The sequence below is a fragment of the Bombyx mandarina genome, chromosome 07, assembly GCF_030267445.1.
Source record: "Bombyx mandarina strain Sakado chromosome 07, ASM3026744v2".
NCBI classification, from domain to species: domain Eukaryota; kingdom Metazoa; phylum Arthropoda; class Insecta; order Lepidoptera; family Bombycidae; genus Bombyx; species Bombyx mandarina.
In genome coordinates this window covers 8,504,422-8,519,723 of record NC_143214.1, presented here as the reverse complement: position 1 = coordinate 8,519,723, position 15,302 = coordinate 8,504,422, and the positions used below count along the sequence as shown (strand labels likewise).

General features: G+C 35.3%; 1 protein-coding gene across 2 annotated transcripts in view; it reads right to left on the bottom strand.

Annotated features, from left to right (window-relative positions):
* Positions 1-515: 515 nt before the first annotated feature.
* shg (DE-cadherin) overlaps positions 516-15,302 on the bottom strand; it is a 269,970-nt gene continuing 255,183 nt past the window's right edge. For both annotated transcript variants that reach the window (XM_089728683.1, XM_028184482.2), the window contains 6 exons: positions 13,358-13,582; positions 11,516-11,646; positions 10,478-10,613; positions 9,655-9,849; positions 8,488-8,646; positions 516-7,360 (listed from right to left, as the gene is read on the bottom strand). In XM_089728683.1, the coding sequence (XP_089584809.1) occupies positions 7,236-7,360; positions 8,488-8,646; positions 9,655-9,849; positions 10,478-10,613; positions 11,516-11,646; positions 13,358-13,582 (971 nt within the window). In that variant the 3' untranslated portion in view covers positions 516-7,235. The remainder of the gene's footprint in view (positions 7,361-8,487; positions 8,647-9,654; positions 9,850-10,477; positions 10,614-11,515; positions 11,647-13,357; positions 13,583-15,302) is intronic.

The following is a 15,302-nucleotide window of genomic DNA, read 5'->3' as shown; positions in this document are numbered from 1 at the left end:
TCAAAAAGAAACTCTGTAATTCAACCAGAACTTTGTTTTCAAACGCAAATCAGTGATACCGCAAAATTTTACATGTCCAAGCAGCTCATTTCGCGTGCAATCTGTGAATAGCAATTGTGTGAGTCGTCAAATGTGGGCTTCCGACGCCTAATGAAGCCTTTGATCCGTGGTACAATATTTTTGAAAGTATAAATGTGACTGTCACAGTATGTGGAGTAGAGTTATGCGTCTAATTATTTAAACCTAATTCTTGCCCTTTACAACGATGATGGAAAAGTTGGTGTATAAAACCCGTAAATTTTGCATGCGCCATTTTGCTCGTGTATGTAACCTTGCATGGGTATCGTCACTACACCTATTTCTGCCGCGAAACAGCGATTGAGGCTAGATCTTTTTTCTCAAACTGTGTGGCGGCCTTAAGTTTGTGATGCCTAAAGGATATGGTACTTAATAGTGAGTGAGCCGTAAGTGGATTCTCAAATGTTTATAAAAAAAAAATTGAAATAAAACACTGATTCAATTTCATCACTTTATTTCAATGCTGAATTGAATATTTTAATTTCTATATAAACAGTTTTAAAAATTATGCCCTTACGAACTATGTTTAGATACTAATATGACATACTTCAGTCGAATTCTTTTCTCGATATTACAATAATAACACGATCATTCTAATTACTTATTCAATTCAAAATTTCGGTTTACGATATCATACACACAGTTCTGTAAACTCTGAATAACAAAAAATGACAGGTGTCAAAAATGACACCTGTCAATTTAGAAATAAACTTTGCAAGAAAAAGAACGAATACAATATTTTATTAAAAATATGTAAAATTGCATTGGATTTTACGTCTTTTTCAGAATCAAAATATATATTTCATATCGTAAACTGAGTTTTTTTGACAGAATATTTACCTTTCATCTCCTAAAACTTCGACTTTATAAATCTTAATACGCATTTTTTTACACTTTACTGAAATGATAAATAATTAAATTATTTGGGTGACATTGAGTTAAACCACTTCAGTTCGATTTAAAAATTAGTTTTAATTCAATTTATATCGGTGTTGCCAAAATCATGAAATTTTAACTTTTTGAAAAATTAAGGAAATAATTATGAATTCTGCTTTAATTTTTACTAACGTAGATAACTAAATGTCACCCTCAAGCATCCCCAAACCTCAAAACATCAAAACTGTCTATTACACAATACGAAGAGAATTGGATATTTCTTCAAACCTTAATAACAAAATTCCATTTGCAATATCACTACAATATTCGACATGTGACAACAGAATAAATCTAGATATTACAAAAAAAAAAAGTATGAGACCGTAAATGGAATCTATTTATGAGATCTATAGTGGTTTTGCCAAGACGAACGTCAAATAAAAATAAATCATAGGAGTTATTTTTTTATGTATTTCAATGGTTTCATTCTTTCCATTTTCCCTGAACTTGAGAGCTTCTTTATAAAAGTGAAATGAAAGTTAATTATAAAACAAGATAAAAGTATATTAATTTACATTACCGCTCACACACGATAAGGTTATTTATATTCTAAAAATAATCTGTTGTATTTAATGTACAATTAACAGTTCTCGTGATAAAACGAATTTGCCAAAATCAAATATAATTTATTTGAAATTTTACTAACTTAATAAATTCTATATGGAATTTAGATACTTCCCCTGTCTGTAGTCCATTAATACTTTGATGACTATCGAATCCAAGGATGCTTAATTCAAGGCATAAAGTTAGTTGTTACTTAGTAAAACTGCAAGATAAATCAAACTACAATATGAATATATGTTCTTCCTACTAGTCTATTGGCATGAAAGAAATACTTTTAAAATACGAAATAATCCCTAAATTTATAATACTACAAATCAAATGTGAAAACGTGTGCGAGTCGAGCAGTGTCTGTGGTTCGTAAATTAAAAATGAAAGTATTGTCTATAGATCTCAGTCAATGCTTATTCTAATTTTAAATTTTAATGGCAGTGTATATAGACATTTAATTAAACACCCAACATTTATATAAGTACGATTAATTGATCTGATAGCTTTTATATAATTTGAATACAACAATATAATAATATTAAATGGAAATTGGAATGTTCGAGAGCGCGTTCGCTGATTTGATTCAATACGGCAAAGGACAAAGCCGAAAGTGATTATAGTTCGCGATAGAAACATCAAGGTTGTATATACTTCAACAACAATAAATACCTACCTACATTTATTCTAAGCGAACTCATGCACGGAACCTTTGTCTGCAAAAATACAAATTGTCGCCTACGTCTATTGATGAAACAAATCAGCAAATTACATAAAATAGTTATACGCCAAAGCTACGTACGAAAAAAGTTAAGAAAAGAAAAAAAAGTTAAATTGAGTTTATAAAATTAGGTATTGAGTTAACGTAAAATTAAGGGAAAAAAATGGCTATCTTTATTTCGATTGGCAAATCGGGGTTGGAATAAGCTATGTCGTATCTTTGTTTATTGCAAATTGAACTTACCCGTTCCAATTGTTTTTTTTTTTTTTAAACATTCCTATAATTCACTATTGTGTTGGGTAGTTATGCTATAAGACTCCTGGGCCAGATAAAACTAAAGAAATTTCAACGGATTGTTTCACTGTATTTTTAGGATGAAGTATGACGGTAATCAAACTAATGCGTGTCGTGTGAAGTTTACTGAGTACGGTTGTTGACCCCATGTTTTCCACGCCTCCATTGCGTAGTTTGCAAAAGGTTATTGCTGTGTTGTCGGTGTTAGGAGTGGCCCTTTCTAATTTTTTTTAAATTCCTATTAACCTTTTACTTGGTAACACTGATTTTGCTTGGAGCTTTTCCAGAATATTTCCGCACTGGACCTAAATAAAATTAACGTGAATAAGACGCAATCTGCAAATTCAGCATGATAGAAATATAAAGTATGCATTCTATCTATGTATATCTTGAGTGGAATATTAAGGGCAGACAGAGATGTTTATACCCTTCTCTCCAAAACGATACAACATTGGTGCGAAAACTGTGATTTGGTACAGTGTACTGGAAAATTACACAAAACATCCTCAGGATCGAAATATGAGGATTTTTTGTCCCAGTTCTAAAGCCTAAAAAGGTCTTATTACATTATGTCGTTTAAAATGACAATTAGCTTTCAAAACGATCGAAAGAAACAACACGATGTAACCTCAAATGAATTTATAGGATATATACAAGGACTATTTGTCTTTGAAAATTCAATACTCGCATGGTCAAACCCGAAAAGGTCTTATTTATTTGTCATAGATTCAGTTTCAAAACGATGGTTCAGTCAAAAGAGAATCAAAATAAGCCCATCAATGAAGTTTATAATTGATATCTCAGGTGTTTCGCTCCAAAAAGGTTTACGGGTATAATATACTTTGTTAATAAATCATAAAGATTGATAGTTGTGTGTTCCACCCTCCCTCACTTGATAGTGCAGACGCTAAAATTGAATTTGTGTCAAACTTTTATATTATCTGTGGATTTTTGTAGGACATTTTTTTATTGGGTTACGTTAATTTTGTATTGAATCAATCGATTTTGTTGATATTTTTAGTGTCTGTAATTTAAGTTCACGTGAGCACTATGTAGTATTTTGCTAACATTTAATGTGTAATGAACGAATTGTTATTTTTTATCAACGTAAGTTTCATTCAGTTATTTAAGAAATTTTTTTGCGTTAAAATGTTGTCATGTAATCGATTATTCATATTCACAACCCCAATATATCGAAAAAATTAAGGAACAAAAGCAGATTCGAAAAAATGAAGCAATTCCTAAAGTGACAGTAGTAAAAGCTATTTTACAAGTGAATGTGAAAAAACTTTTATACAGTTATAATGGATAATTCCGAACAGTTTACAGATTATTATTCAAAATTCGTTGATATGCATAATTTTAAGACACCTTGTATATATTTTTTTTCCTTACCATAAGACGATACAAAATTACACTAATACTCATGTTATAATAAAATCTGTACATATTCACATCTTTATACTTAAATATACCTGGTTATGTTTAGGTTTACTTAACAGGTATAATTTTTAGTTAAAACACAAATATTACCTTACGCAAATATTTGCATGTCGGATGTAATAGAAAGATCTAGATGCTTCTAGAACGTTCTCGTTTGATTATCGATAATATACCTTGAAATCTACACTTAAAATGCAAATTTTATTTGTAATATGTAATTATGTTGACGTTCCAAATCTGATGGCGTAAAGTCACGTGAAAGATTTTTTAAATCATCGAAGCAAGAATTGAAGTCTTAGACTTTGTACCGATTCTTGTTTTAATCGATTAATTAATTCATTCAGATAAATCGATTGCTTTAGATATACTTCTTTTTAAGTGTTAGTGTCAGTTCACGGAATCTAAATCAAAATTTAATCAATCAAAGAGAGGAATATTAAGTATTCGCGCTTAGATTACACAAAAGACGTTAATAGGGTAAATAGTATTAAAAATGTTGGCAGAAAACCAAAAAAATCATTTCACGTTTTATCTTATAAAATTTCCTTTATTCGCAAATTCGGAAAGTGGACGTTGTACAAAAAAATAATGATACAAACATTCGTTTGTTTGTATTTACATTAAAATAGTCAATAAGGGTAATAAACAAAAAAAAAAGATTAATATAAAAAAAATTTAATGTCCTTATAATGAAAAAGCTGCGACGTCATATACTCGTAACGATGAGATGCCTCTTCAATTTTCGTATGCCTATCGAAATATGATTTGTTACTTTTCATTCTTAATCTTAGACCTTTAAACGAGCAATTCTTGTATATTAATATATATGTATATAATCTGAATCTCGGAAACGGCTCCAACGATTTTCATAAAATTTAGTATACAGGGGATTTCGGGGGCGACAAATCGATCTAGCTACGATTTATTTTCGAATAATAATACTATTTTTCTTAATTGAGGGCAACTAATCGCTTTAAAGACACAACAAGATGGCGTTATCAAAAAAAAATCGGTCATCGTCTAGTATTTCAAGTCATTCATTAGACAAGCTCAGATTTACTTTTGAAATAATCACTTTTGAAAGGAATCAGGATAAAGGTTTTATTTTTAAGATATTTCGGCTTGCTTCCGATTACTTTTGTTTTATTGTTCACGGAGATCTTTTCGTATTGTCGCACTTAAACGAACCGCAAATATCAAAGTTTTCAAATGGAAATCGATGCGAAATTATATGTCACTAATGTCAAGATTAATGTCTGTTAATGTTGACATTAGTGACACTTATTTTTATATTACGAGTAAGTTGAACTGAGGTCTTTTATATTAGCACTTATTGTTAGTTTTCCAAAAGAAATTTCCAAGTATGAGCGTTAGTGAATTTAAGCAATTATTCAATAAGAAATAACACTTCTTTAATGTCACTAAAGTTAAGGAAGAGAAAATATAAAAAAAAATATGTTCATTTAATTTCCATTGTTATGACTTGAACTTACGGCTTAATTTCGTTAAATACAGAAAATATGAGAGGCATCCATCGAACGGTGTTAGACACTTAAATAACATAAATGGCACTAAACATACTAAGCGCTGTTGCACTAAACAACTCCGATTTGAATTATTACGTTTCATAAATAAAATCATTTAGCTGTCACAGTACAAAAATAATATATTTATATATTTTAAACACGAAATTAGCATTAAACTTGTCGACATACCTTACATTTATTATTATAAAAATTTACGTACAAGAAATAATTTAGGCGTATCTAAAACGATGCCTAAAACAACGTTTTCGAATCAGTCGTTTTTTTTTGTTTCTTAAAAAAACTTATTTAAATCAGCTACGACTTTACAAACGTAGTGCGGTACCACAGGTTTAGTGACACCCCGCTTATTAATGGACTTAGAGTTGGGAAAGATAATTGTCGACAACTATCGATAAACTTATACCGTGTTTAAATTGTCGAAAGTGGAATGAAATATTTGTTTTTTTTTCCTTTCTTATATGGGAGGACGATCTTAAGGCTTATCTAGAATTAAGTGGTATAGCCCATAGACATCGGCAACGTAAATGCCGCCATCCACCTTGAAACTTAAGTCTGGGTTTTTAAGAGTGCCTCATCTGTCAAACCGAAACGCTTTACTGCTTGGCAGAAATAGATAGGGCAGTAGTGCCTATCCGTGCGGACTCACAAGGCGCCCTACCACCAGTAAAAGCTTCGTCAATCTAATTCCTAATCATACACTACACACGTAGTAGGTAAAGTAATACTAAATCGGATCAAAGTTTATCGAGGGCCGTGAACAATCCATGTTTGACAGTGTCAATTCAACCCTTAAAAAAGTCCATAGTAAAAAATGCAAGTTTCTTAACAAATTCCTTTTGATTTGTAATTTGCAAATCATTCTCAATCACACGTAAAATGTACAAACTTATCATCGCATACATATTTCTCGAACGTTTAGGCCAAAATATAATTTGGACGGGTAGCAGAATGATTTTCAAAATATTATATATTAAAAAAAGCACGTAAACTCAACTAAGTACATCAGATATTTATTTACTTGTCCTTTCATAGATAGTTCTCGCATTAATTAATGTTTTTTTTTCGCCTACCCTCAAAGTTTAACTTAAGACAAAAATCTCAGTAAATGCGTTATCTGACTCAATTTTTTTTAAGTTTGCCTTGTGTTCATAATTAATTAATGTGAGAAATATCTATAATGGTTCACACGAGAAATTTTACGTCTGCTTTATGGTCTAAATTAGAGAGAAAACTCTCGAATTATTGGACAAGTTCATGTCGCGCACGGAACATTTCAAACACTCACAACGTCACTAAAGCGCACAGTTCAATGCGGTTATTTTCGAAAAAGAAACAAAACGAGAGAGACTGACTACACGGAATGCATCAGTGGCTTAAAGCGAACCACGAATGTTTAAAATCATTTGAACAACTATCACAGGCCCTTTAAACAATTCCTATTCAAAAATTCAAACGGTGGGGTCCATAATGTCACACGAGCATCGACGAGGAACACGACCCGTCGAAATCGAAACGCGGTTAAGCGGTAAGGCATCTTGAAGCTTGGCATTAAATCGCAATTTAGTCGCGTTTTCGCGTCCACCAAGTACTGACACTGGGCGTTTTCGCCCTTAAATCCAAGTCACATAAGGGTGATGTTTGTCTGGCTACACGAGCCAAGCGTGGCGCTAGCACCACGACTCCTCGTGCGGTTGTCTCTCGTCGTCGGAGTCGCCGTACATGTCGGCCAGCTTGCGGAATCGAGGACCGAATGTCGATAGGTAGTTGAATTTCAGATCTTCGTCGTCGGTACCTAGATTAGAATTGGAAATATTAGAGGTCTTAAATAAAACCCTGTAAAAGAATAGTGGAATCAGTAGAAGCATAAAATAACAGAAGTAAAACTCTAGTGAGGTTTCTTTTCAATCGATGCTTTTTTTTATTTATTGAAAAATTACTGGTGGCCCGAAGGCCTTTCCAGTTTCATCAGGACAGGTGGCCGAGCAAAGGCTCTGCCAGGAGGGGTACCTAACCTAATTTTAATAACCGAAATTTTGTTATAACCTATCTCATCAAAAGCCTATGTTCATAGCCTATGTCCAAACAATATCATGACACCTCAATAATTTCACTAATCACTAATTGGAAACACCAAACCTACTCTTCAGGTATAATCGTCAGGGTTGTCATGTCCCGTCGCTATACCTCGGTAGGGTAAACGCAGAAGATCTCACTAGCGGTGAAGGATATTGTGGGTAATTCCCACCACCCTACCGATTTATGGCGCGAACAAATCTTGCGTTCCAGTTTGAGAATTAAAAGCGATACAATTAGATTTCGACTTCAGTGTAATTAGTGCGAGTTTCTTAACATTCTCGATAGCGTAAAAGTTAACCTGATTTTGTATGCAGTTGGAACAGCGCCCCTAGCGGCAAACGTACGCAAACGATCCCACTCCATACAAGTTTGAGTTAACTTTTACGCTATCGAGAACGTTAAAAAACTCGCACTAAGCACACTGATGAGTGGAAACGTATGGCTTCCATATGCTAGATGTCCATCGACAAATAATGTTTTCCGGTTTCCTACTCCTTGCGTCATATTCCTCAATGCTGAGGACCGTGACCACTTTTCTCTATCACTTTCTCTCGCACGATCTTTCTCCATGTGTTTCTCTTTCTGGCAGTGTGGATGGCGTTGTTGATGATGAATGATGTTGTCTTTTGCTTACCTATTCTAGTATCCTCGGGGAGTTATACTAGATTCATCGAGCGAGTAGATAAGGTCATAGGACTCTAACTTAACGAATTTGCAAACACTAGCCCTAGCAAGAGCCCTCGCAGAATCTACCACCGGATCGGAAACGCGACCCACTGAGAAGATCCGGCTGGAAACTTAGTAGGCTGTGTCTGATGATGGTTTCAGTACATCCATACTCACAGCTGGCCAACGAAGACAAGGACCCGCTGGTGTTGCCGTCGCCTTCGTACGCGTAGTGTCTGACGTCATCGTAAGGAATGATGTCCGGATCGCGATCCAACACCGACTTCTTATCGTCCAGGAACCCTGATATGTCCGGTGTCGTCTCTAATAGTAGCCCTGAGAAATGTTTGGTGTTAGTTCTAAATCACCGGGAATATGGTGCATTATTGGTTAGCAGCACTGGAATAGCTCCATCTCACTTTTTCCGTGGATATTGTAAAAGACGACAAGGGGATTAAATGGAGAATCGGGAAGAACGATCGACAACTGGCATTTACTAATGGTATACCACTATTATGTGTGTATCTGCTAAACAATTGTGGTTTAAGGGTGGCCTTAAGTTGGCAGTCACGCTGTGTTGTCTATTAGATTCGGTAACCACTTCACACCAGATGGTCTACGATCACGTTAGTCTATGTACCAAATAAAAAACTAAACATCGATATATGAACTGCGAAAATATTCTAATGCTTTAAGTGTTGAAGATCACCAGATCTCACATCGTTTCCGATAACACTTACACCACACTCTATGGGAGGTTCTATGATCTATACGGAAATATAAAAAAATCAACAAAGCACATACTAGTTTATTTGTTATTTCTCAAATGATTAATTTCAAAAGCTGCGCATCATTTCGCGAAAGTAATGCGAAATCGTAGCCCCACTGTTTTTTAGGAGTCTCCCTCCTTCCTCCAAAAGTCGCAAGCCGCGATTTCGGTTCTATATGAGAGATTTATCAATAACTAGCTGTACCCGTGAGTATTTAAAATTAACATTATTATTTCTCATCCCCACAAAGATTCTCATCATTAAGCCCTCCGCAATTGGTGTAGGAAGTCCAACCCTCATATAAATATTAGCCTATCCATTAAGTACATGTATTTTCTACATGGATACCAAGTTTCAAGTCAATCGGATGCATGGTTCAGCAGTTATAACGGAACATCCGTAAAAACCACTGTAGATTTATATATATTAGTATAGATTCCACTATAGAAGATTTGGAAAATTCGTTTATTCATGTAATTGAGTGTGCTGATGCATATTAGTGAAGGAAGATTCTGGATGCTCTAACGCTGTCCTATATTATGATTTAAAAAAAAGAAGGTTTTATTCCACTTACTTCTTTGTTGGTAAGCGCCAGTATCTGGGGGCGGTCCGTCGTACATTTGTCTGAGGACATGCAGGTCGTATCCGGCGTCTCCTTCACCGCCGCCCTCGTCTTCATAGGCGATGATGTTCTCCCTTATATCGTCCAGCTCTTTCTCCGCCCACGCGTCGGCGCGACGCCGGTGTACCACAACCGCTAACAGCAAAACTGTATGACGAAATGTGATTAGATTTGCAAATTTATACTGGTGTTTGGATGAGGCGGTTGAAGGAAATATGTTTCCAGATCGCTGCAAACTGTTACAACCCTATTATGAAGGCGATTTGCCTGACAACCCTAACTAAGCTGCACGATCAGGATTGCCGAGTCCTCTTGTTCCGTCCGCCCTGCTAATGGGCAGTCTTCTCCTATCATCCGACCTGAGCGGTCGACTCACAACTCTGAATCAATGCGCGTTACTATCATTGGACCTTCATAACTTAGTATTAATTTTTTTGAAACCTAAGTGGCCAAACCCGCTATAACAGAACGAAGAAGATTAAACACGGTAATTTTTGACGCCAGCTGAAATACAAAGGAAGACGACAAGGTCATAAGTTTCCACGTTACACTCAAAGATAATTGTTAATGCCCATTGCTTAGATATATCGTTAAGGCTCTTGGTGCCAAAACATTAAATAAAGTAACACCATGGAGGAGTTTTCGATCCATACCCCAATGTTACGTGACAAAAATATAACTAAAACATACTGTGAATGAAACGCGAATATGGTGGACTGGTATTTAAAGTCTTTTACCGAGATATTTTTTTAAGCAAACACGTTTTCATACTTACTAACTAAAATAGCGATGCACACCAATATGGCTACTAGGAAGTTGGCATCTATTCCGAATGTGACAGCCGTGAACATGCTTCTCTGACAGCTTGGGTCGGCGTTCTTGTGCATAGACGGCTGGCCAAGATTGTACATCTGTGTTTGAAAAATCAATATGACCCATGAGCTAGGTTGATTGAACTTACTATCAACATAATGGCTAAATATTGCCTAATCTGTTATGCATTGCATAAGAGACAATAAAGACGATAAAAAAAATAAACAAAAATTAAGTGTTCGTTCCAAAAAAGCCTTTAATTTAATGGTAGAAAACGAATACATAAATACATAATTTATAAAAACGTCATTGTACAAATCGGCTATTCAAATATTGAATTTGCTAAGAGAAAGACAAAATATATAAGAAACATTATTAGTGCAAATGAAAAACATTTAACGGTTTTTAATTATTTGTTTTTTTTTTATAAGTAACCTATGTAGAAGTAAGGAATTAATATTTTAGAGGTGCACGCATCCTTATCGATCGCCCGTACTTAAAAGGCAATGACGTTGTCAATCGACATAGACAATCTTTAACTATCTGCAAACTTACACAACTAAATTTAGTTAATGAGCTCAAAGACAATTTATTGGTTATTAAGTAGCCCATACTCTAATATACGCTATACATGTAAAGATCCCAGATTTGGTCTTGGGTCCTTACAAGTAAATTTTTTTTTATTGCTTAGATGGGTGGACGAGCTCACAGCCCACCTGGTGTTAAGTGGTTACTGGAGCCCATAGACATCTACAACGTAAATGCGCCAACCACCTTAAGATATAAGTTCTAAGATCTCAGTATAGTTACAACGGCTGCCCCACCCTTCAAACCGAAACGCATTACTGCTTCACGGCAGAAACAGGCAGGGCGGTGGCACCCACCCGTGCGGACTCACAAGAGGTCCTACCACCAGTAAGACATAAATAAAAAATACAGTAAAGATTACTTGTGTAATGATTCGGTACTACACGACGAACAGTATTTAAATCACACTTACAAAATCATTGTACGTGAAATTGCTTATGCATCCGATGAAGTTCTGGTTAGTCGGGACCATGGACCAGCCGAACGATTGAGCCAAAGCTTCCAGATCGATGCTAGCCCCGCCGAGTTGTAAGGGACCGTTGACTGTTAGAAAAAAAAACACGATTCATTAAAACCAATTTGTTGAGAAAAACATCGTAAGAACTGGAGGGCCTTGTAAAAGACTTGGATGGACTGTGTATATGGGAGAGAATGATGTGAATGCAGAGATGACGTATGATAAGCCTGAAAGGAAAACGAGGTCCCCACATAAGGAGTTCAAGGTATGAAGAAGAAGAAAGAAGGACTTGTAATCTCTGAACGAACTGAAGCTATAGAGGGTCTTACCCAAATAAGCCCAAGGACTTCTTGTCCGTATGCCATTACGATTGTTCGCGCTAATAGCGGAGCAAATTCGAACGTGATTGTAACAAGAGATGATGAAAGTATAATTTTTGTATTTTTTTTTAGATTAGCAATCGTTTTTTGTTTTTGTGATGCCACTATTGCCAGCGTCGAGTTTTTAAAAATCTTTCATATTTTTTTTTTTTATTTTTTTTTATTTAACAACACATCACGTTAATTGGTCTCCAACTTAGTTCGTAAAGAACTTGTGTTACAGGTACCAGATAACGGAAGATTTTTATTATACACAAACATATATTTAATATACATCCATAATCCTGGAAGAGACATTTTATATTTATCAAACAAATATCTTTCCTTGGCGGGATTCGAACCCGCGACCCCCTTGTGTAGTGACCATGTCACTTACCACAACACCAGACGATTATTATTTACGTACTAGCTGTACTATATACACTACTGTGTTAAAATGTATTTGATTAAAATCGTTATCAATTGGAATGATGATACGAATGTGGTGTCCTGGGACACCAGGTAGGAACGAAGTTCCTTCGGCTAATGTAGAATCGACACAATTTGCAAAAAAAAAATCGTGCTCAATTTTATGTAGGTTTTCTTGATTTTTCTCTTAAATTTTGCTGATTAGTTTTTATTTAAGTATAGGAAAGTATTTAGTAAATTCAGTATTTTAGGAAATAATAAATTACGTAAAATAGAAAGAGAATGGATGAGAGAACGAAAAGAAAGAGGGAGAAAGAGAAAGGTATTATACACTACTCGCTTGTGTATGCGACTGTCGCGCCTGCGCACGTCTCATTTTACGGTTTTATTCCACGCACTTTTTACCACGGATTTTTTCTTACGGTTTACGATCACATTTCTTTCAGTTCGGTCGCGCAGCAAAATCCCTATCCCCTCCAAGCCTGCCGTAAGGAACTTCGTTCCAAAAATAAAGTCCCAGGAAAATTATGTGAATTTACTGAGACTTTAGTGGAGTTTTTAAAGGAACCCGACGAGTCAGCGATTTTGTTTATTCCACACTTGTACCTACACTTTAAAAGATTTTAAGCGAATAGGGTCCACACACTTTAATACCCGAAGAGGACAAACAGAAAATCACCACCGATGTCTCGTCGATTACTTCAAACAAAAGTGTTATTTTTTTGTTGCTTATATGGGTGGACGAGCTCATAGACCACCTGGTGTTAAGTGGTTACTGGAGCCCATAGACATCTAGAGCGTAAATGCGCCACCCACCTTGAGATGTAAGTTCTAAGGTCGCAGGTATAGTTACAACGGCACCGAAACGCATTACTGCTTAGCGCCAGAAATAGACAGGGTAGTGGTATCTACCCGCGTCGACTCACAAGAGGTCCTACCACCAGTAGTAGCGTCAGCTTGAAGGGTAGAGGGGTCATTAGTATCGGTTTAAATAAGATTTTCAACTCACCATTAAGTATTTCGTTGGGCCTTATAGGAGCCGACAGACTCATACAGGTGGACAGCTTGCAACGATCCACAAACATCTCGATCGAGTTCCTTGTGAGCACTATTTCTATTAAATGAGGTTTTCCGTCGGCCACCTCCACGACAGTGTTGTTAAGTCGCGTTATACCCGAGCCGTAGTTCACGAGCAGCAGCAGATGACCATCCTTCAGCTCCAAAGACATGAAGTCTGTCAACAACATTAATAGTTTATAATACATAATAGTTTAAATAAAAAAAACTAGGTAACAAAATACGCTTTTATAGAGAATCCAACTAAAAAATAGAAAATAAATTTGAATTAAAATTTGTGTAAGAAAAAATGATTTTATTGTAAAAATGCGTGGGGTGCTTTTCTGGATATTATCAAGATAACCCTTCTATCTTCTACTTATATCTGTTCATAAAATATTTATAACTACTGATACCATGCACCCCACTTAATTTTTTTTAACTATTATTTATTTTTCATTTTTTAGTTGAATTTCAATTTTTAAATATTGAATTGTCATCGGTCCTTTATAAGTATACCAAATTTCGAATTAATCCGACGTTTTGAAGGGGGTCAAAATCATGTTCAAAGATTCCGTTACAATAATACGTATGTCTGAAGCTAATAAAAGCGTATTAAAAAAATACATTCAGTATTTAAGCAGTTTTTAAAGTCAATCTGAATATTAAGGGCATAAGATCGCCTTTTCAAGTTCAAATCTGTTTTTTTTTAGATCGATTATTTACTTTTGTTTAATTGATAAAATTATTTGATTATGATATTTATTAACATTGCCTTAAACGTTTCGCAAAATAGAAATTTAATTGGTGAATTGGTTTATTGTCGTCATTTTTTATTGCTTAAATTCAATTGATGTTTTCTGAATACGTAAATTGAGGGCGTTTTTTTTTTTTATTGCTTATATGGGTGGACGAGCTCACAGCCCACCTGGTGTTAAGTGGTTACTGGAGCCCATAGACATCTACAACGTAGACGCGCCACCCACCTTGAGATACAAGTTCTAAAGTCTCAGTATAGTTACAACGGCTGCCCGACCTTTCAAACCGAAACGCATTACTGCTTCACGGCAGAAATAGGCAGGGCGGTGGTACCTATCCGCGCGGACTCACAAGTGGTCAATTTCAATCAATTTTTCTAATCAAATACGTACTTGACGCATTTCACGAAAGATTTCCACGGTGAAGGAATAACGTCGTATAATAAAAATCACTCCCGCAAAAATTTTAATTGCGTGATTACCTACTATAATTACAAGTGAGACACAAAACATAAACCTCAAAGTTTTGACGGGCTTCATGTCGTGATAGCTATGGCCTCCGAAAACTACTTAACACCAAATGAACTGTAAGTTCGTTCAGCCAAATATTCAATTATTAAAAGTTTTAGCGAATAAAAGCGAAGGCTTCGTTAAATATTTGTTTGTTATTATTAAAAGGTTCAACGAATATTAATTTCTAGGAATCGAAACTAAGCGCCCAAAGTAAATGAGAATTTGTTTACATTAAATATTTAGGGATTCGCTGTAAACATAGGAGACTGCTCGGTGATTTTATTTGTGCTAGTGGTCCCGCAGTAGTCGAAATTTGACTATAATTAATTTAAATTATAAGTTTGTACACTATGATGATTCTATTGTCAAAGACTAGTACTTTGACAACAAGACTATTACTTCTTTTTTTTTTTATTGCTTAGATGAGTGGACGAGACCACAGCCCACCTGGTGTTAAGTGGTTACTGGACCCCATAGACATCTACAACGTAAATGCGCCATCCACCTTGAGATATAAGTTCTAAGGTCTCAAGTATTGTTACAACGGCTGCCCCTAGTTTCAAGCCGAAACGCATTACTGCTTCATGGCAGAAATAGGCAGAGTGGTGGTACCTACCCGTGCGTACT